This window comes from Poeciliopsis prolifica, unplaced genomic scaffold (genome assembly GCF_027474105.1).
Source record: "Poeciliopsis prolifica strain line A6 unplaced genomic scaffold, Auburn_PproV2 SCAFFOLD009, whole genome shotgun sequence".
NCBI classification, from domain to species: Eukaryota; Metazoa; Chordata; class Actinopteri; order Cyprinodontiformes; family Poeciliidae; genus Poeciliopsis; species Poeciliopsis prolifica.
This window is the reverse complement of record NW_026562384.1, coordinates 13602589-13625166: the sequence shown is the minus strand read 5'-3', so window position 1 is coordinate 13625166 and position 22578 is coordinate 13602589. Positions and strand designations below refer to the sequence as shown.

Genomic DNA, 22578 nt, shown 5'->3' with positions numbered 1-22578 from the left:
GAGGAAATGCATCGCTTGTTTCATCACATCTAAAGCTTTTTTCTGATAAATTATGATTTTAGAGTGTTCACCTCCCAACAGTTTCACCCCAGTCACTCAAACACTTGTAGTTTTTTCTAATGATGAACAAAATTGAATGTTTATCGTTTTTATAACTCTTTATTTTGTGTTTTGTGATTTTAAAGTGCTCTGAACTGCTACTTAATGGATTGATTTCAGGATCCAGTTGTGATATTGAAATATAAAGTGAAGCTCTATTTGCCGTCCATTTCTAGAAACAATCAGACTTGAACACAACTTAATCAGTGAGTTGATAGTCCAATACTTTAACAAATTGATCTTTGTCTGATAGGATTTGTTTTACTGTCTGTCATGTTCACACGTCTCTTACATTTTGATGAGATCTGCCCCTCTCTGCACATCAGGTTGACTGCAGATAACAAACTAAGATTAATTGTAAAATTGGATTTTCAAGTGAGGAAATATTGCCGAGTTTTTATACTTTTTAAAACTCTGAATGACCTGCATGTCAGAGTTAATTTTCATGGAAACAACAGAATGTGTTTCTTCTTAGGAACCGGAGAGAAGATGAGTTTCCACAGAAAACACGTCATTTTGGATTTTGGGTGAATTTTTCGAACAATGGAGACTTTCCTTGCTTTTTTCCTCAGGATTATTAATAAATAACAAGAAAGCAGCATCTTCATACCTCTGTTTCTGTCTCTGCAGATGTGATCCACACCGTGGGGCCGATTGCTCAGGGAGGGGTCGGTGAGAGGGAGAGGAGAGCTCTGAGGTCATGCTACTGGAACAGCCTGCAGACTGCCACTGAAAACGCTGCTCGATCTGTGGTGAGAACATCTGGATCAGATGAATCTGACAGGGAGAGAGAGAGGAATGATGACAGGCAAGGTTGAAATACAGAAAGCCCAGAAATCTGTAAGAGTCCAACAGAGGACAATAGAACTAAATTGCAGGGTTTTTCTTTGTGGTGAGAATCTGTAGCTGCAGGGAAACCAGGAGTAAAGAGAAAAGATTGATCACATGTAGCCTTTTCAAAGAAAACTGTGTTCATGCTGAGGCAGAGAGAGGAAAGTGAAAAGGGAGTAGGAGTTTTATATTGTTAGGTTATTTAGAACACGCCGGACTGAAGGTTCAACCGAGAACAACGGCAGAGAAAAACAAGAAACATGAAATAAAAGCAGAGGTGTGGAGGTTAGGAATAAATCCCAACACGTCATTTATCAGCAGCTGCTGCGTCGTTTCATTTCTGACAAATCCACAGACAGATGCAACAGTCATCCCTGCACATCCACAAAATGGCAAGTCATATGTTTCTGTTTGGCCTCGAGGGGATCGTGAGTCACATCTGCCATCGCTGTGTGTTAAAGCTCAGCAGTCAGGTTAAATGATCTGAGCAGGACGGGGGGGGCGTCCTGGCATCTGCCGGCGCTGCCTCATCTGACAGCAGGTTGAGAATCTGCCAAACGTGAAGTTTTCTGGCAGCCTGACTCGCATCATGGGCTGTGGGTTTGCATGGTTCTGCTACACATGGCTCTTACTGACTTATAGTTACAGTCCTGCACATGAATTATCCAAATGAACATCTTGGTTCTGTTGAAGACATTTAGGTTCACCTGTCATCTTGGTCATTTTTATTCAAGTAGGATTACACTTATTTCTCCTTAGAATGCTGAGAGGTAAACACTTTAATCCAATGTTGCTTTTTATTGCCGTGTATAATAGGAATGGCCTTACGCATTTATTTATTAATGATAGACATAATTTAGATGGTTTTTTGATTAGAATATTTAAACATGATTAAAACAGTAGCTGTGTTCAAGGCCTTTCTGGATTATCTGTGAGATAAATGGTTTCATTTTGCCTTCTTTGACTGTTCAGTTCAAGATTCAAAGCTGCATTCTTGGCATGCATTTAGTTTTCTCAGATTTCAGCTTCCTCCATTTGAGCTGAGGTCATTTTAATTGCAATGTGTCTGTGGGGTCACATAATTGGTGTAAACTTAGGCTCCTGCAGCTTCAGGCAGTCTGCCATGCTACTTCCAAAGATGTCTGTGTGTAATTATTTTCTAATATACTCTGCTTTTAGAAACAGTTTCCATTTTCACGTTTGCAGCTCTCTGGAGTTCCTTTCAGCAGTCAGTATCCAACCTGCAGCCAGCAATCGATCAGTCAGAGCCCTGTTATATAAAACGAGAACAAAACAGTGAACGAAAAACGGCAGAGAAAAAAACAACACCACAAAATAAACTAAATATCGGTTTGACAGACTCAGAAAAAATGTCTTGCTGTTAACGAGGACACACTAGAAGTGGACTTATTTTGACTGCATTTTTAAATTTAGGCTATAAAATCCCAAGAAGTTTTAACATTAAGTATACAAATGAAAAAGTACAACCAGACAGAGTAGAAGTAAAATGAAAATCTAAATCAAAGACATAAAACTGGAGTAAAAGCTCATTCATTACGACAACCTGGACCAAACCTCTAACTTATATTTAAGACCCCATATTTAGGGGAAGCTGGACTTTTCAAAAACAGTTTACATTGCATTATAACATGACATAATTTGAGAATAACAATCTGTACCCATGACATTACTGACCAGAGTGAAAGAGGCTTTTTTTCGTCCCTCAGCACAGAATTAGCTGCATGTGTTGAGTGAGACGGCCCTGACTGATGAAGAATAAATGATTTACGAGTTTTAAATGAAGGATTTTCTTATTATTATCATTAATTTAAAGCATTTCCAATTAAACGCTGAAACTGAATACATTAATCAGGTACTTGAATGCATTGCAGGCTAAAGAAAAGCTTTTCTCTGAGTGAACTTTGAAAAACAAGTTGGTCATGTCACAAAGCAGTTTCTGAGCACCTTCAGCCTTCAGCTATAATCAGGAAGCTAAAGAATCAGGCTCATGCTAATGCTTCTTGTTAAATTACAGAGATTGCTCTATTTTAATATTAAAGATTACTAATAATTGTTAATAAGCAAAATCCTCGCTGGTTGTTTCAGACCTTTAACTTTATCTAGAACACAATTATTAACTGTTTTGAGTCTATTCATTTATCAATCTATTATCTATTAGTTTCTAAAGCGAAACATGATTTTAAAATCTTTTTTTTTGTTGTTGTGTACGTTTCCTTATAATAAATATGTTTGGAGTCATAAAGCACAGGATGATGGATTAAATACATAAGCAGGTTTATCACATTGTTCAATGTGAGCCCGAGGATTAGATTCTGGTAGATGGATAACAAAATAAACTCTGGACCCTCGACACTGCTTACAAGAGTGTTATTATACTATAATAACACAAACATGATGGATGTAACATGGTTGCTGCTTGCAGAGGAGCCTGATAAAACTGCAGACTGACAAACAGTGCAGTAGTGGTTTTATATAGAAAACCACATGAGAGGTTTTTTATCTCGAGCAAAATAAGACTTTGGTGAACAGAGTTGTTTACTCTGAAATAATGTTTTTGTTTTGAAAAAAAAGAACAGCAGGTGTCAGACGCCTGCAGTCTGTTTTTTAGGAACTTACAGTTTTTATTTCACAGTTGTTGCCGCGTTCATGTGGAGGTGTGTGTGTGTGCGTGTGTGTGATTGTTTAACTGTCCTATGTACGACGATTTGTGGCATATTTACCAAACGTCTGAAGGCTGTTGGGCCTAATGTGGTGGACCCATTGTCTCAAGGTTAGCCTATAGAAATGAATGAAAAACGAATGGATGTCAATGCAAAGTCATTGTGAGGACAGACAGACTGTGTGACTGTGTGTGTGTCTGGAAACTGAATGCATCTAAATGTAAAGCTGTTGTGAAATCTGCCTCTTTGGAAATGTGAGATTAGACTAGAAAATGCTGATTTGAATCATCTCAATTTATTTCACAACTGGTTTTATTCCATTTGATTGATTTACACGCCTCCTTATGTGGACATTAAATTTATTGAATTTCCAATTCATAGTGACTGAAAAAAGGATTTGTTAATGAAGTATCATCGTTCTCACGTTACTGGAAATAATATGAAAGGTCAAAATTACAGGCGGTACTACAGTTTATCTCAGTTTAATTGAATCAATATCTGAGTCTTTTCCTAATTCTGAAGTAGCAGATTTTAGCAACTGGTTTAAATTATAGATTAAAAAACTGTGACAAACTATGTTTAAGTAGTTCAGATGAACAGTTACTGAGAACAGAGGAAGTATCAACTCAGATATAAAGAATTTAATGTCAATGGCTCAAAGTTGATTTCTTTCATAATAGTTTGAATGAAAAAATCTAAAATTAGCTCTAATAATTTGTCATATCAGGATAACTATGAACACACCTACAAATGTGAGTTTCTGATGTTATTCTGTTTTTCTGTAAATGATAAAAAAGTGCATTCTTGAATAGTTTTATGTTGAAATGGAGGATTTTTTTTTTACCTCTGCTCATAGACGTACATCTCAAATTGAATTATTTATTAACAAAATGCAGCAGTCAGGTGTCACAAGCTGTGCTTTAAAGATAAATAAGCTTGGTAAATAATGTAGGATTCACCAGTCCAGGTCAGATGAGGCTAATTGGTGACCTGAGTTAAAATCAAGGAACAAACTGTAGTGCCTCCCTTTGCAGATCCACCAATATGTTGTTATGCAGGTAATAAAATCCAGATTAGGGAGATGGTTTATGTGAAAATGTTTAAAATGCTGATATTTATGAAGGATCTTTTTTCAGTAAAATGTGTAAGAAAGTCTGGATAGTTTGGAGCTGAAATGGAAACAAGTCTCTGATTTCTTCTCCTTTTCTCCGCAGGCTTTTCCTTGCATCTCCACTGGAATCTACGGTCAGTGTCTGTTTCCTCCTCAGACCACAGCAACGCTTCAGCGTTCATCTGTGTGAACACGTTTCGTCACTGTCTCTGTTGTCGCCGCTTACCCAGAGCCGCTCCTCTCCTCTCCTCTAACCCCGAGGTGGTTTACAGATTAACGCCTGGGATTATAGCCGGCAGATTATGATAGATTAGTTCTGAGATTGTGTCAGAGTGACTGTAATCCCTTTCACGCTGGCAGAAGAGGGAGTTTGGGATAGTGCTTAAACAGAGCCTGAGGTGTCAACCGGTGCTATGAGCTCCGGTTGACACCTCTCTGTCGCTGCTGGAATAAACAGGTCCTGATTAATTTGGTTTTTAATTCGTCTCTTCTCCGCTGCACCTGTTTCACCTCACCACTTCATCTCTTTCCTGATTAGACTTCCGAGCTGCTGCAGGGGTTAGAGCTCCCCCTACAGGAACGTTATCGCGGCTGCGAAGATGTTAGCTCAACGGTAAAACCAGAGCAGAAAATCGAAAAATGTTTTCTGTTCAGTTTTTAAAGACGATATCAGAGCTTGGAAACTGTTGTTCTCACAGATTGTATTTACTTCACTATCCCACCAAACAGATGACTCTAGTATCACCATATTATTCTCTTAGCACTCTTCTTAAAAAGTGGCACTTTTGAGAGCTTCATAATTTATCTCAAATGATCTTCGATCTGACAACCACCAGCAGCCATGGAAAAATGGAGGAAGCTTTAATAATGTCACCTGGCAAGATAAAAAAACTCAGAGATGTTATTGGTGGATTCAGAGGAAACCTTGGCATTATTATGATTAATATGCCTTTATTAAGAGAGATCTGGCCACAACACTTATCTGTCACAAAACACATATATGTGATTTGAAGGTGACTGTCCAAGTGGACATTTCTATCCGTGATAGACACGATTTCTACTTCTAGTAATAAAATGTAAAAGACAATGACAGATGATTTTCTCTCTTCTCAGTTACAGATTAGCTTCATTCATAAAAGGCAAATAAATCACAATAATCTATGAAAAGGCAAAAATAACGTTGCAGAATTCAAGTGCATCTCCACCTGGAATGAAAAGTTTGACTTATTGCTAAAAGAATAAATCTAATGAAGTCTTTCAATGATTCATAATGACGTTGAATTAATAACTGGAGTGCACCAGTTCAGCTGCATACTCTGCAGCAGTTTTGATTTTTGGCATTGTTTGCCATTTGATAATGTCAAGAACTTCTGCAGGGTTTAATTACAGCTCAAGTTGTGCTACAATATCGACTGTAAGCTCAGCTCGTAAAGTCTGCAGCGTGTGAACTTGTGTTATTCACATGCTAATCTGGTTTTTATTAGAGTTGTCACAGTTTTTTATTTTAAATTATATTAAAAACAAAGCTGACTATAGTTTAGAGCATTGGTTTGACGGGTCACAAACAGTGAAAACATGAAGAACGCAACCAAGGAAGACGTCAGTGTTAGCACTCGAACATGTTTGGTGGAAAAAAGACGCATATAGATGAAAGCAGAAAGGAAAAATAACTGAAAACTAGTCCGTAGCACATCTACATTTTACAGGAACTTAGAAAGCAGCTGTTTTAAAATCTGTTTCTGAACCATTTGACTGAGTTCCTATCAGAAGTTATTAGGACTGTTTCTCCAGTCATGCTAATATAAGTCCAAGGTGAGAAAAGGTCCAATAAAGTCATCCTCCGCTCTCAACTTAAGAACTATTTGACTTTCATATAATCAGATTGAATAAACTCCCCACCTGGAAACTTCTTCACCTGCCAGATAATTAAAAAGTGATGATAAATACTGGCAGCTTTTCTGTCGTCAGACACCCACAAATGAACGAGAGCTGAAAAGGAAAGTCGATCCAATGAAATAAATTTCCTGTGTGATACAACAAATACATCTTTTGATAAATTCTCTCTCTTTTAAAACCATAATAAAATTTTGACCTTTCCTGTTCTGAAGCATCCATGTTTGAAAAGGTTTTTTTAATAGGAATCTGTTTTCACATTTCTCTTTTTGAAGAAGAGACTTGCTTAAAAAAATATTCACCAGGATGGAAAATAGTTTGAGCTGCCAAAATCTGAAAGCAAACAAAATGAAGGTGTAGTGAGGTCATATAAGGTGAAATAAACTGTTGACCCCTGACCCTCAGGTGAAATAAGCTACAGGCCTCACCTTAAAGCCTAAAAGTGTGCAAGTTCAAACAGCAGTGAAACAGAGCAGGACTCCATGTTTTAACTGTTAGTGGATAAAAAGTTTTTATGCTAATTGATTACTAAAAGCTTTACACCTAATTAAACTCTAATTCTGAGTCAGTTCTCGCAGATGGCGTAAAACTATGTTTTTAGTCATATTAAATTTGTTTGTTTGGCCAGAATATGAACATTTTGAAGCTTTTTTTTTTTTTTTTTTTACTGGTGGCAGTCCTGCTCCGTCTGTCTCCTCTCAACCAACAAGTGTGTTGTGTCTGCATCGCCCCGGATTAGGCGAGGCGAGGTGAGACGAAGTGAGGAAACGGAGCACAGAGACTCAGAGTAGTGGAGAGAAAAACATACCTGTCTCCAAAAAAAAAAAAAAAAACAACATCAGCCAAGTGCAACGGCACAGATCTGTTTCTGCACCTGTTCTCACACATTTTTGATATTGTGTGTGTTTGCGCAGGATATCCACCTGAACAGGCGGTGCACGAGGCGCTAGCAGCCGTGAGGGAGTTTCTTGATGCGCATCATGACAAGGTGGGTATATAAGCGTGTGTGCGTGCGTGTGTGCGTGCGTGTGTGCCTGCATGATTGGCAATTTTTCCCTGCCATTTCCTCCAGGTATTATTTCTTTCACAGCTGTTGTTTTTTGTTTTCTTGTAACTGCGAGAGGGTACATAAAAAAAAACACACAGCGACACGCGCGCGCACGCAGCCTTTCACTTAAACGCACACGCCTAAGTTGTGGCTCTCATGCTCATGGCCAAGTCTGCGTTTTAATTGGCTCCTTGCGGGACCAGGCCCGACTTGCACAGAAAAAACACACACATATGCACACACATTTTCCCCCTGGAGAAAAAACAAGCAGAGAAAAGACAAAATGATGGAGTAGATGACTGGAGGGGGGAGAGAGAAGGGCGCAATCGGAGACAATCGGAAAGTTTCCGATCGGTCGTTTCTGAATCCTCCACCTGTCGGGTTTGCAGTCCCTCCCCCTTACATGCGCTGGTGTCAGGGGTTATTATTAGCTCTCTCATCTCCAGAGGCTCTGTCGCAATACCAGCGCACCGATGCCATCAGCCTGTGCGAGCAAAACAAATCAAACATGTACATCACGCAACGGAGCCCGAAAGAGCCTCACATGTTTGGCTATAAAGCCAGAAAACTAACCCAACAGGGCACTTTTTTTTTTTTGTTCCACCCACAAGTTCCTCTGTTGTGGATTTTTAAAGTAAATAATTAAAAAAATGACTTTATTTGCATACATTTGAAGCTTTGAGTGTGCACAAGAGGAAAATGAGCGATTCTTCTTCAATTAAACCCCCCTCTGTTTTAGATGTTTTACATGGAGTTTTGTTGGGCCTGGTTTGGCTCGCGCTGCTGTTGTGCGGCAAATGAATTAGAAAATTACAGACACAGTAAGACACAAAATGGACTCAAGACACGAGGCAATGTGCCAACACCCCACATCAAACGCAATAAATTTATTTATGAAACGGCAGCAAAATCATTTTAAGAGAGTAAGACTCATGAGTTTTGTAGTCGTTTTATGATCCAAATTAGTTTCAGGCGGTTGGAAAAGTTCAGCTGAAGTTTTCATTTTGCTGCTGCACTGAGGGAAACATTTTTCCTCTCAAAGCCTCGCCTCCTGCAGCCAGTGTGAGGACTTTTCATTCTCAAAGTGGGTTGGTTCTCAATAATTAGTCATCACTAGCTGCAGAAATAAACTCAAACTTACCCAAAACTGTATGCATGAACATCTGATGATGATCTAAGGAACTAGATTTACGTAGCTGGTGAGTGGTGTCGAGACCGTCACACAAACAAAAAACTAAATAAACACCCATGCCTCCTTCTAGCTTTCCATCGCTCCTTCATTCAACAATCCATCCAATGTTATTAATTAGGTTTGTTTGATTCTAAAATTCAAATGTTAATATATATTTAGCATCAATCAAATTATTTCAAATTATTATTTTCAGCTGAGGATTAAAGGGTAAAAACACCAACATAGTCACTGTGATCAAGGTTTATGTTGATTTTCTCCCTAAGCGAGTAAATCCCCTAAAAACTCCTAAGCTGCACTAATTCTGCTGAGCAACAACAACTCCAGAGAAAAAGTCATTTCAGGAATAATGAATTGCTTGTTTATTTCTATTCTATTCTCTAATTTTGCAAAACTCCACGATAGTGATAATGTAAGGATATCGATCGATATTCTGCGCAAACACAAGCAATCTCAGAAGTAAAAAGGTTTCAAAATCAGAACTGGATTTGATATTTTGGTTTCTAGCTATGGACCCGTTTTCTAGGTTTCTAGAGCGATAGTTGATTTTTACTCGATAGTTTTATACAGAAAGTGTTTCATACCATCTCATGCCGTCTTCTACCAGCAGAACCACGGAGACAAACTATAAAAAGAAAAAGACGTCTCATGTCATATTCAGTCAATTTGAATACTACATTCATTTCTCTCAATTACTCAATTCACTAAGTGATTAATTACACTCCCACTGATGTTGTCAAGCCTTCATTTCTATCAGTTAATGTAATTGTCTGTTTATAGTCAATAGAAATATTTAAAATTAGAATATTGCATCAGAACAATATAAACATTTTGATACAGCTCAATTTAAAGACAGTTTAACTCCTGAAGATTATTTTCAACACATATTGAATGTTTTGATTTGCTATCATAATTCAAAAGGTGGTTAAGGTCCAGCTTTTTCTACTTGGTGTTTCCACTGAGGGGGAGGGAACTGAGTGTGCGATACGTCCACCAATAACCAGCTAAATGCTTCCCTCCTCACTTCCAAGCTGCTGTTGGCTAGAAGGTTGTGCCGAATGCTAATGTTGATGCTTTCACTTTGAGAAGAAAGTATTCACAAGTTTTGTTTCCATTAGAGATGAGCAGTCATGAGGGAGTCGTTACATTTCGTTGATGTTATTGTTAACAGCAGCATCTGCAGGCTCTCTGCTGTGAAGTAATCAAAATTACTTCACCACTTTTTACTGTTTCCCGCTGCGAGCAGAAGCACCTTAATGTGCAGGTTAGATTTTCAAACCTCAGCCCGAGGGATGTAGTTACCACACATTTCCATACCTTCTCTTACACTCTATGCAAATCTTTGGTGAGTGATGGTAATTGTGTAGCAAGCCTGGACTGAAAACCAAAGGCTGTGGGCGAGCCAGCTGCTGAGAGGATCCGTCTCTGTGAGCAGCAGGACTTAAACTCCCTCACCTGGGAGGAAACAGGCAGAAACAGCCTGGCTATAAATTGGGATGAGATGGTGGAAACAGAGAAAGTATAACTCCTGAACAAATATTAAAGTGGTAATAATGACAATCAGAGTGAGAGCAGCTTTGGGCCCTGCAAGGACCTGCAGTAACTTTCATCACCGGCTTGAATCTGAATATCTGCGTTATATCATGCAAAAAATCTGAAGTTATACTCTGCACCAATCATTCAAAATGCATGTCCATATTACATCAAAAAAACTGTTTTCCATTGACTAAGGTGCTTTAGGCAAAGTAGGTGATAAATCAAAATATTCCAATAAAAGTCAAGATGTCCTGTTCAACTAGAAATAAAAACAGGGAGAAACAAATGAGCCTCAGGCAGGAAAATGATAAACGGTCCGAACTGCTGCAATTGGCAAAGTCGGTCTATTCTACATGCTTTACATCTTGTTTTCAATTATTCTAGTTTACAGTTGACCCCAACCTATTTGAGGTCCAGTTTTCGCTGATTCCCCTATTTACAGGTTTTTCTGTGGAGCAAAATGCATCATGGGAAGCATTTTGTACCCTCTTGTTGTTTCAGGCAATAAAGCTTAAAACAAGCTCTTTACTTAAATAAAGTGTTTTTCTTACCATCAGCTTATCATGAAGATCCCAAACACTTCTCTAATTGAATTTATATAAATAATCAAACTTATAAATTAGTATATATTTTTTTTTATGTAAAGGCTGTTTTTTTATGGCTCTAGTAGCTGAAAACCTGGCATACGTTTGATGATCAGCTAATTATGGAGCAGAATTATAGTTAAAGCCCTGATAAATTTAGTTCCCCACCTGATTATTTTCTTATATTGTAAACAGACAACAAACATTCTGGCCAAATACAAGGATGGACAGAAAATGGAGAGAAAATTCATGAAGAAACCAAATTTCAAAGAAGAACTTAAAGGGTTAGCGTTATATATTTTCCATACACACTATTCCAGTTTATTGCACAATCAAGTAGCTATGTTAACTTCAGTTGTTATAGAAGTACTGTATATATCAAACATACCTTCATAGAAATTTCATTTGGCAATTTTAGACCTTGAAATTGGGCTTCTATCTCTTTAAGAAGATCCTACTTTTTCTAACAGGACGTCATCACAACAATGCTCCTACATTATGCCGTTTATAGTCTCACAGTTCCAGCAGGTGCACGAATATCTGCTGCTGCTTGTCTGAAGGAACTGTGTGAGAATGCATGGAGGAGGAGGATGAGCTTTGTGGAAATAGGTGATGCTTTGTGAGCAGAGCTAAGACAATCTGTGTAATACAGCCATTCGGGAGGCATTTATTCACCCCAAAATGGCCGCCGAATGAGATCCAAGGATGTCTCAAACATGAATGAAAGAATAAAATAACACACTTGGTATATTTTTGATGAGGGAATAAGATTATAGCATCATAGAAAGTTCAAACAATTAGGTAGATCAAAGAAAACTTGGTCTCCTTGGAAACAAAGAATAAAGGGCAGGTTTGCAACTTTTTCAGTCATGTAAAAGCTGATAATAGATATGCGAGCCTGAAATGACTCGCATACTGGAATAAAAAGCATGAAGCATAAAATAACCAGACCCAGCAGCAGATCTGAAATTCACCTGAAATTGTTGCTTTGAGTCGTTTTTGCAACTTAACACTGATGGAAAAGCACTAAAATGCAGCTTTTCTTCTGTACTCGCACTCTCACAATGGGAGTACCATTAAAGATTTCCTCCAACTCGTTTTTGTCTCAAACATTCGTGCTCCTCCTCTGTGCACAGCCCCTGCTCTCTGTCCTCGGCATGCAGCGTAATAAACGTCTGGTCGCGGCGGCTTCATAATGGAAAGATAATGGTGGAGTAATGGACTGATGCATTAGCTGCATTCTCACACATACGGTTCCCACCTGCAACTGATGACTTCACATTTACTGCATATGCTTGTTATAAAGGTCATTTATGAGTGCTAATGTGTGTGTCTTGTGTGCTAATGTGTGTGTTAATGTGTGTGTGTCAGCTGGACAGAGTCATCTTCTGCGTGTTCCTGCCGACGGATAAGGAGCTGTATCTGCAGAACCTCCCGCTCTACTTCCCTCCTGGTGAGCCGTCTGCCCCAGAAAACACAAACACACACTTTTTAGAGCACCAACAGCTCAGCTCAGTCAAATTTAACTACTTTCACTCACACACAGAGAGAGAGGGAGAGAGAGAGAGTGGTGGGAAGACACACTTAATCATCCACCCTGCGCTGTTTGCACTTCCAGCACGTTCACACAAGCAGGAGGCCAGTAAACACTGACTGAGTAAATGTTTCCTGTTTAGATCAATTTAATTACATTAAATAAACATACACTTTTCTCCACATGTACACACAGTTCATAGTGTCTTAAAGCACAAACACACACACGTCAGCTCGGTCAGATGTGATTGTCATAACCAGTACAGAACGATCTTGACCAAAGAAAACAGACTTCAAACTTCTCTTCCTGCAGTTCTGAGCCATTTCCTTTCATTCATCTCACCTCACCAGGCTGATTATTGTAACAATGTCTTGGTGAGCTAAATGTAAACATTGATGTTGATTTTTGCACAAAAGACTTCAGAGGTTGTAAACAAGACGGCTGTAGCGGCTCTTTGCCGTTATTCAGCCGCAGCACAGTTGATGGGCGCAGGCAGCGTTATTACACTGAGTGCAGCGATCTGTATGAAGGTGACGGCCAACAGTAACAAACAGAAAATCATCCATGCATTCGCTTCGTTTATTTGTTGTTGGATTGTTGAGTTTGACCTTCAGAAGTCCCTGATGCAATCTGAGAGAGTGATGCACCCTGTGTAAACACATCAAACACCTGATATGAGGGAAGGCTGCACAGTAACCAGGTGAGAAAGCACCACAGCGCTTTCAGTCCTAAGCTGGTTCTGGTTTTCCAGTCAGGAAGCTACTTAGCAGCTGCATCACTCAAAACGTTTCCTCTATTAAATGTTGGATCTCAACTCTGCTGTGTTCTCAGTTTCTGCAAAACATCCAATGAGACGACTTCTGTCTCCAAACAAACGTCCCGATATCATTCACTCTCTCACATACGAATGGGGCTTTTAAGCAACAATCAATGGTTGTTTACACTCCTTAAAATGCCATCCAGCACTACTTTAAACGGTATTTATAACTGAGCTGCAGTTTATGTGTGCCACACAAACAGGATTTAGTCGGTGACATTAAGGGGCATACACTGGAATTTGCTCCAACACGCAGTTTGCGTCTCTTAAATGTGTTTTTGAAAGCTTGTTTTGGCTTTGAAAACAAAGAAAATCTAAATAATTGTCTCAACAATCCACCCACATCCCACCAAAATATGCCCAGCTCATAAAATGCTGCTTGTCATTTACAGCATAATAGTCATTATTCTTACATTATGACATTACTGGAAGCCTTGTATGGTGAAACAATGATGAAACAATAAACATCAACAATAATTAACACAGTTTGTCTGATTCGCCCACATATCGGACATGATGGAGACGTTGGAGGGGAATCTTTGAATTTTAAAGTTTAATTATAAAGATTATTTTGTATTTTTAAGTTTATAAAATAAATATTTACAAGCTGATTTATCAAGTGGGAGTGTAAAGAGAAATGACAGACTGGCACCTTGTGGGAGAATTTAACAATAAGTTGACTCAACCTGGATAACGTTTAAGCTTCATTCAGCATTTCTGTAAGATTTACCAGCAGCCAACAAGAAATAAATCATTCAATAAATGCTATGTAACATTTAAATGTAGATCAAACATCTTTTTTTGCTGCTTTTCCATCTTTAATGTCTTTGTTTGATTTTTTTCTTGCCTGTCTCCACTTCAGCCTGACCCATTCCTACAGATTATAGTGAAGGTAACCAGCATGCTGTGTACTAGCTAACTTAAAACTGCTTTAGTTGTTTTAGGAAGACGGGCTGCTTGTGAAAAATGTTCTAACAATAGTTTATTTCTGGATCATTCTTCTTCAGAGTTTGAGAAATGAAAGATTGATCTGTGTGGTAAATTAAGTTTGGTAACTGCGTAAATTTGATGGGATTTCATGTTGGCTCGTGCTGTTACATGATGACTTCTCCCATTTGTTTTGATTACATTTGTGATTTATAGAGTTATGCTGCTAAACGGTGCGTCTGCTAAGCATGATCGCTCATTCACTCAATTATTCAAATTAAGCGTCAGTATTACAACTGCAGTCTTAACCCCTAACGCCCCGCTTTTACCACCTACATAAATCATACTCCACCTTCGTCCTCCTAAGCATTTTCTGAGCAAAAATTCAACATAATTGATCCTTCTGATTTTATTTCTTATTATGGAGTTCAACGTATCAGAAGAAACCCAATCAGAGAGGCTCCCAGGAGGCCCACAGCACCAATCAGCTGCAGCATTTCCTGTTAGCAACTTTCTGATTTCCTTATTTGTCTGGGTTAAAGAGCAAGGACACAAAACTGAGGCATTATTTCAACACTCAGTGAAAATATCCAAACTACATTTAGCAAAAACACACATGAGAAAATATTTTTTACTCTTACTTTTTGCCACACAATAATTTTAGCATTGATGGGTAAACCTTTGCATTAAGTGTTTATGTAAGTGACAGAATAAGATGGTTATTCCATTATTGTTATTTCAGTGCTTAGAGCAGATTCATTTCAATATTGTGCATCGATTTCTATTTCATATAAAATGTAACATTTGTACAATATGCAAAAGCTTTAAGTTGTTTCAAGTAGGTAAGCTTCAGCTACTGAGGTACGATAACTTTAAATATAATGAATGTTTTACCTCAAATTAGACATAATTGTTCAAGCTTCTTGCATTTGGTGCAGATCCATATTCATCCACATCCCAAAAGTAATCTATTAGATCGATTTCTAGTCATTGATACTCAGGAACATGGCTGTTTCATCCTCTGACCAGTTAATGCGAACAGGAAATGACATCACAATCTCAGCAGCTCTTTGCTGCATGTAAACTTAAACATTCGCTCCCATCTTCTGGAGCTGCTTTCAAAAACTAGATGCAAATTAAGCGAAATAAAAAAGTTTATTTAAACCACAGTGGACAAACTTTACTCACTCAATCCAAGCCATTTAATTTGAAATTAAAAGAAAAAGATTTAAGTCTGCATGTGGGAGTAAAAGGCAGACAAATGCTTCAGGCATCTGAAGACATCGCGCTGCAAAACTCTGATCTGAATCCTGCTTGACAGATCAAGGCAACACATATTCTATACCATAAAAATAAGGATTTGCATCACGCAAAGTGAAATCCCCCAACACACAAATGGTAAAAAATAAGAGAAAAGCACTTTTCAGATTGACGATTCATTTTGTGTACAGATCTATCCAGGTGGGCTTTATCTTTTTATTTCTTCTCTGGCTTCAGGGAAGATCAATGGCTAAAAATAATGAGATCTGAAGCTGTGATGCACTTGGACCTGCTTTTCTTATTTTCCACCAAAGATAAAAATGTAGCAGGAGTAAGTGTGAGTGGTCAGGACACACTGAGGATCGAAATTTATTTACAGTCAGTCTCACATGCTGTGATTCTGGTTCCTTTTATCAGCTGAAAAGGTGGCTCCTCATAAATGCAATATTTGATCCATCTAGAAAACAACAGAGTGCAGATGTTTTATTCAATCTGTATCTAACCTTTTTAAATCTTGATCTTTGGCAGAGACATTATTGCTTTGATATGAGCTTTAAAGAATCAGGGGGGAGTAAGCTATAAAGCATTGAAAGAAAGATCCAGGCACAAATTGTAGAACAGCTTTATCCCTCATAGACACAAACACAAACAACAACATACAGAAAATCATTAATGAAGTCGGGATGAAACAGAGGAGCGGCTTATTTCTGTTCAAAAAATTTTTCTCCTCTTGGGTGGCTTTAAATTACAGACCATATCTTAAGAAAATAAATAGAAAATGGTTAATAAAACTTTTATTCAGAGTGCTGCAAGCTTTCTGCTCAATAAGGAACGTTTGAGTATCTTAAGTACCAGGAATCAGGTGTGTAAAAGTGCCGATGTTTTATACACTGAAATGCATCAGGCAGGAATGTATATAAACTTTCTTTATGTCAGGTTTAATATGTACACGACCCTGGATCAATTAGAAACCTGTGCTGAAATCAGATGTTTCTCTCCTTCTTCAGCCTCTGAGGCAAAGATGAAGAGAAGGTTTTATTTGGCAAATGGCAAAAAAAAAAAAAAAAAAAAGGTACATCAAATATGTTCAGATCAAAGGTTGAAGCAGAATACAAATAAAAAATTTGACCAGTAGCCCTGCAGAGCATTAAGTTACTCTGGTGCAGTTCTTTATTTCTAACCCAATAAAATTACATTTTCTATTGTGTCTTTTCAGCAAAGTGAGCAGTAAATTACACGTTGTAAAGTGTGAAACATTTTAAGAAGAATTGTGAAGCACTTCCTTTGGGTATCTTTTATTATTTTGGGTTAAAAATGTGTTAAAAATTAAAAAATGAACTTATTGATATAATCAGTTCAATTCCAGTTTAGATACTTTCAAGTTAATTTTCATGTTACACATTTTTTCTGACTCTAAACATAGACACAATAAATTATGCACACAATAAAAACTTCATTAAAAACATATTTTAACTTTTTTAATCCATAATTCTACAGCATTCAATTATAACCTGTAACGGCTCTAGTTTCACAGCTTTTTCATTTATAAAACAGGTTGCCCTCTTGATAGTTTTTTATTTTTATATTATTCAACCAGTTTTCCCAGTTGAATATAAAATCATTTACGCCGCTCAGTGAAATAAAAAAAACTTTATTCTTGTAACTTCTTGTAATTGCTGAGCAGATTTGACCAAGTTTCCAGTTTTATTTTAATTATTTCTCTGTGTTTATGAGCTTTGGGTGTTTAGGGTTAGAAGGACTCCAAACTATCACCCTGATCTTCAGCTCCCTCTGCAGATTCTCTATCAGATTCAAGTCTTCACTGTCCATGCTGACACAAAATGTCTGAAGAAACCTCTTGGTGAAACTAAAAGATAGTTTGAAGTCTTAGCAAGCCAGGAGTGTGAATAATTTAGAGACGAGTTGCTGTCTTCATGGATTCACGTGTTTGTGGGTTTTTCTGTAGAAACGTAACTCCAGACTGTTTGTTTTCTTATATAGTGTTATTCTTTCTTTCAAATTTATAAAATATTTAAAATGACTTTTTTCGAGCTCTACATCATTTTATAACATTATTATCTCATCAAAAACAAATCTGGACTGTTGTTTTGATCCTGTCATGAAAGTTCACCTGAGCAAAACACCTGAGGATGAAGCTCCTCCTCAGAGCTGCAGTTTGAGCTCCCGCCTCCACTCAGCTCCTTCAGATTAGCCAGCAGGAATTAGCAAACACCAGGTGGAACTGAGCATCTGCTGAGCTCATTAGAGGAGCTCCGTCTCAGTGAAACGCTGGTGAAATGTTATTTAAGGGTTAAAAGAGGAGCCATGTTGTGATGACTTCCATATTCCAAATTTCCATATTTATAGTATTTGTATAAAACCTGAAGTTAATATAGTTACTTGATTGTGCTATAAAATGGCGATATGTGCATGAAAAATACATAATACTTCCCCTTTAAAAAGAAGCTGAAATAACGCAGACAGACAGACAGACAACGTGTTTTTTGGCTCCTTTGACAGTGTAGCAGAAATTGCAGGTGTGCTTCTTTAAAGAGCTCGCCGTCTTCCACTCTAATGGACATGCTGCAGGTTTTTTAGCAGCGCTGAATGGTGCTCAGCGGGTAGATGGACCAGAACCGTCTGCCTGTGTGACAGAGCGGCTGCAGGCAGGCCTCCAAGCCTCCTCCATAAACCTAATGTGTCTCCAACACCTGGCGCGCGCTGCCCACGCTGGCTGTCTGTTTGATGTACGTTCATGCGCTTGCATGTTTTGAATCGAGAGTGACTAATCCTCGCTAACAGTGGCAAGCAGACGCTCCTAAATGCCAAACCGCCATAAACCGCTGTGTGACCTGGGTAAAATGTCCACTTCACTTGTTTTACAGTTTCCAATATTTCTCTGCTTGCCCCCACAGAGGCCACTGTCAGGAGCAAGCTCTGAGCGAGAGGATTTCTGAGACTCGGAGGCTGTGGATACGCACCGCCACATCCAGATCACATCCTCCTCCAGATCAAGTCCTTCTCCTGCAACAAGATTGCTTCTTTCTCTCACATGTTGATGTGTTTTCTTTCTGCTTCAGAGGTATTGTGATTAAGGTGGGGAATGACGTTTAGTGTTTTTATTGAAAATCTTCCTAAATCTGCATTAAACCTGCGAGCCGCTGCTCAACTCCCCGGCCCGTGCATCACGTGTCCTGTACGCATCTGCATCTGGATTCCAATTAAATGTGTGTGTGTGTGTGAGAAACACGACAAAGCTTAATAAAGCAAACCACACAGGCCTCTTGTGTGTGAAGTGATTATTTCTCTGGATGTGATATGAGTCAATGAGTCAGGAGGCCACTGGGAATGCATTTCACATTCATATTTGCTTCTTCATTGTCTCATATCACTCTGTGCAGGAGTCTGGATGAGAGCGACAATAAATACCCGAAGAGGGTTTCATTTATTACGAGTTACTCTTGCATGTTTCAAGAGACGATTGCAATAAACATGTATGTTGATGACATTACACACAGCACCCCATCATGACGTCAGGGCAAAATCTGTGTTTACTTATTCACATCTATTCATTCATTTGAATATATTTGCAAAATATTTTCAGGGGGAAAATTGGATGAAGATGTGAAGCTTTCTGAGTGAACTGCATAAGTATCTACAACTCATCATTTTGTCCTCCAAAAGCTTGGTTTGTCTTCATCACCTGATGAATGTTGGAGGTGAAAACATCTTTGAGTTGAACTGCTGTTGAGCTCACCCACTTTAAATCTGAATTACTGTGTCAAACTAAAATGCAACGCTTTGCACATTTTTTTAAGGCTTTTGTGTCCAAATTTATATGAAAGCAACTAATCGTTTATAGAAGAAAAGAGTTTTAGAGCCTTTTAAAATAATTGATTATTATTGCTTGTTGTTAAATTTTGAGGTTGTAGAGAGGCTGATAAAGGACAGGAGAAGGTTTGGAGAATTGGATAAAAGGATTAAAAACAATCCAGAGCGCGTTTTGTTTTCCAAACACAGTATATTTTGTATTTATTCTTCCTGATGCTGACAGGGGGTCTTAAAAACAACAATATTGATAATAATAATCTAAATTTTATGCCTTTAAAAGCCTTAACATTTCATAGAAATCTCTTAAATTACCTTTTGTTGAATGTTAAATATGTAAACTTTGGTCATTTGGCTTTCACTGCATAATTTTTTTCCTGTGTTGTAGTTCTGGATGAGGAATTTAAGCATTTTTACACTTTGACAAAACTACAAAGCCCAAGATCAAGGACGGTGAACTGCACAGTGGAAAGCAATTTACAGTCGGGCGACATTCAGTCTCTCAGCCAACGCCTGAAAATATTTCTGCCCTCTCCCCCCCCAGCTGGCTTATTCTGCTGTTTCTTTAAGGAATTAAAATCAAAACATTCTTTTTTCTTACTCACTCCAGGCTCCTTTGAAATGAAAAGTATGTTTAACAAGAAGGAATTCGGTAGTTAAAACTGCACTACAATGAACACAATGAAGCCAGAGATGCGAAACGCGGAGCTGAAAAACACCAAGTGGATAAAAGCTGAGTCCACACAGAAGGCAAATGCAATCCAAATCCAATGTTTTGTTTTGTTTTGTTTTGTAAGCCTGTCACAATGACACATTCTGCTGGACGATAACTTGTTCCAAACGTTATTGGGATAAACGGTAATATTGTTGTTTTGAGACCATTTTTACGTTAGTGGTAATGGCTAAATAAAAATACAAAAGAAAACTTTACATCCTAATAAACATTTAACACTGGAACTGGAAGACATCTTAAATATCCAAAATAAATAAGTAAACAAATAAAATAAATTTTGAAATCTTTTTAAACAAAATTGTCCTTCAAAAAATTTGTTTAGACCAAAACACCAAACTGATGACTTTTATCATCCAGATTTTGGTAGAAAGAGAGAAAAATAGAGATATCTGATAAACCATGGCAATGGAAATAATCGAGTTTGTTTTAATTTGTCATGTGATTAATTGATTTATTGATTATTGTGGCAGGCCTACCCATAATTATCAGACTTTTTTACTCCAGTCCAAATTTCCTAGTTCTGATCTTTTCACAATGAAAAGAAAATAATCTGATTTTCTATTTGTGGAACTAATTTGGATAATGTCTACAGACTGAATGGTCATGTCACAATTAATACCATGCAAAGTGATAAACACTCATTTGTATCACACTGTAGAATCACATAAGTTGGTAAAATTCTTGCTTTTTATTGGATGCAATAGACCTTTTTCACGCTTCCGGGTTTGAAAGCGGATGTGGGGTTGGACAACTTCGGGTGGCTATAGCGTTAGCATTAAAAGGCTAGGAACAAAGCTCAGTCTTGGCGCAGTTGTTTTTGTTCAGTCCCTGGTTGTTCATGTGGGGCAAGAAAACAGCCTTATCTGTCATATCATGCGTTCCCGAAGGACCCGGACAACGGAGCAGTGGATCCAGGCGATCCGAAGAGACGAAGGTCCGGACTTTTGCATAAAGACGGGGAGCACTTTCGTATGTAGCCGCCGCTTCACACCGGAGGATTTTGTTAGCGGATCACCACCAGCCGCCTTAAAAGTGGAGCTGTTCCTTCCCTGTTTGCCTGGAAATAACTTCACTGCACCAGCAATGAGAGAGTGCTTTCGAGAGGGCTAAGAAACGGCAGTTTCTCCTCTCTCAGAAAGCTAGCCAGGCTGCTGCGGACCATGACGGCACATCCACCCACAGGGGCCGGGGCGATCGTGCGCATGCGCGGGGCAGGGGCGGTTGTGCGCATGCGCGGGGCCTGGGCGGTTGTGCGCATGCGCGGGGCCGGGACGGTTGTGCGCATGCGCGGGGCCGGGACGGTTGACCATATCCGGTTCTACACCAAATTTCCATCTGAATGTGTGTTCCGGATCTTCTGGGAGTCCATTGCTCCCTCTGCATCACGTCTGGTTTACTGGACCAGAGACCAGAAACTTGGAGAGGAAGCATGTGCTGAAGCCAGCCCTACCTGCTGCATGCCTCTGATTGATGAGATCCTGATGTACTCAGTCAGGGTAGCAGTGGGCATGAAGGAGCAGCTCATTGCTGACATGTTTCATAGCCACTGTCAGCCGAGTGACCATCACCTGGGCCAACTACCTCTTCATTGTGTTCTCTTCCATCAACCTGTGGATTAGTCGTGAGAAGGGAGCCATGTCATCAAACTCAACAAACCAGCAACCTCGCCAGACCCACAGACAAAGTATTTACAACGTGAACACGAGAAACGCCACACCCAACAATGCAAACAAAGCTGGAAGTCGCTGCTAAATTAACCTGGGCTTCAGCTTTATTCCCAAACAAACAGTGCAAATGATTTGGTGTGTGGATTTTTCTGCCTTGTCTACATTAAAATGGGTGAAACTCTGTATTCCAGACACCCTGCAGTAATTACCTTCTGGATAAATTAAATTAAAAAGTGAAAGTGAACTGAACAGTCAGCAGTCCCTGATCATCCCCTGTAACAGCCCATCCCTCCTCCTCTATTTCCCTCCTGTCTCTGTGCTGTTTAAATCCCATCCACCCTGCCTGCCTGTCAAAACGCACCATATGCACATTCGTGCAAGCGCCATCAAGCCTCTCCCCACAGCACATTTGTACGAGTTTTTAATTGTTGCAGAACGCGGCCGTCGCATGTCGGCCTCAACGCAGGTGCTGATTTGTGTGAGGCGAAATGAGCATTTAGCGAGCCACCGTCCCGCCCCACGACTCTCGTCTGCCAACAACCATCTTTATTGATTCCAAGCAATCTGCCATGGTGGCACAGACACACGGGGAAGGAAGGACGAGAAGGAAGAGAGGTGGGCCTGCAGGGAGGAAAACTACAAAGAATATAAACAGGAAATTGGGAGAAGGCCCCTTATTTTATATAAAAGCCTAATCTGTCACTAAGGGATTGTCTTTTTCCTCTCCTGAGCTCTTTGATTCACTCCCTGTCTGGAGCTCAGAGGCCTCATCATCATCTTCATCAGCAGCGGCAGCAGCTCTCCGTCTCGCTGCTCGGCTCTACAGGATGGTGGAAAAAA

At 39.0% G+C, this 22578-nt stretch overlaps 1 protein-coding gene across 2 annotated transcripts in view; it reads left to right on the top strand.

The window, feature by feature from the left end:
• Window positions 1-18789, top strand: part of macrod1 (mono-ADP ribosylhydrolase 1) — a 168760-nt gene extending 149971 nt beyond the window's left edge. The window contains exons 6-11 of one of the 2 annotated variants that reach the window (XM_055034155.1): window positions 730-851; window positions 4826-4856; window positions 7530-7603; window positions 12344-12425; window positions 14186-14215; window positions 18426-18789. In XM_055034155.1, the coding sequence (XP_054890130.1) occupies window positions 730-851; window positions 4826-4856; window positions 7530-7603; window positions 12344-12425; window positions 14186-14190 (314 nt within the window). In that variant the 3' untranslated portion in view covers window positions 14191-14215; window positions 18426-18789. The remainder of the gene's footprint in view (window positions 1-729; window positions 852-4825; window positions 4857-7529; window positions 7604-12343; window positions 12426-14185; window positions 14216-18425) is intronic. The other variant, XM_055034154.1, reaches the window with a different exon arrangement.
• The last annotated feature ends 3789 nt before the right edge of the window (window positions 18790-22578 follow it).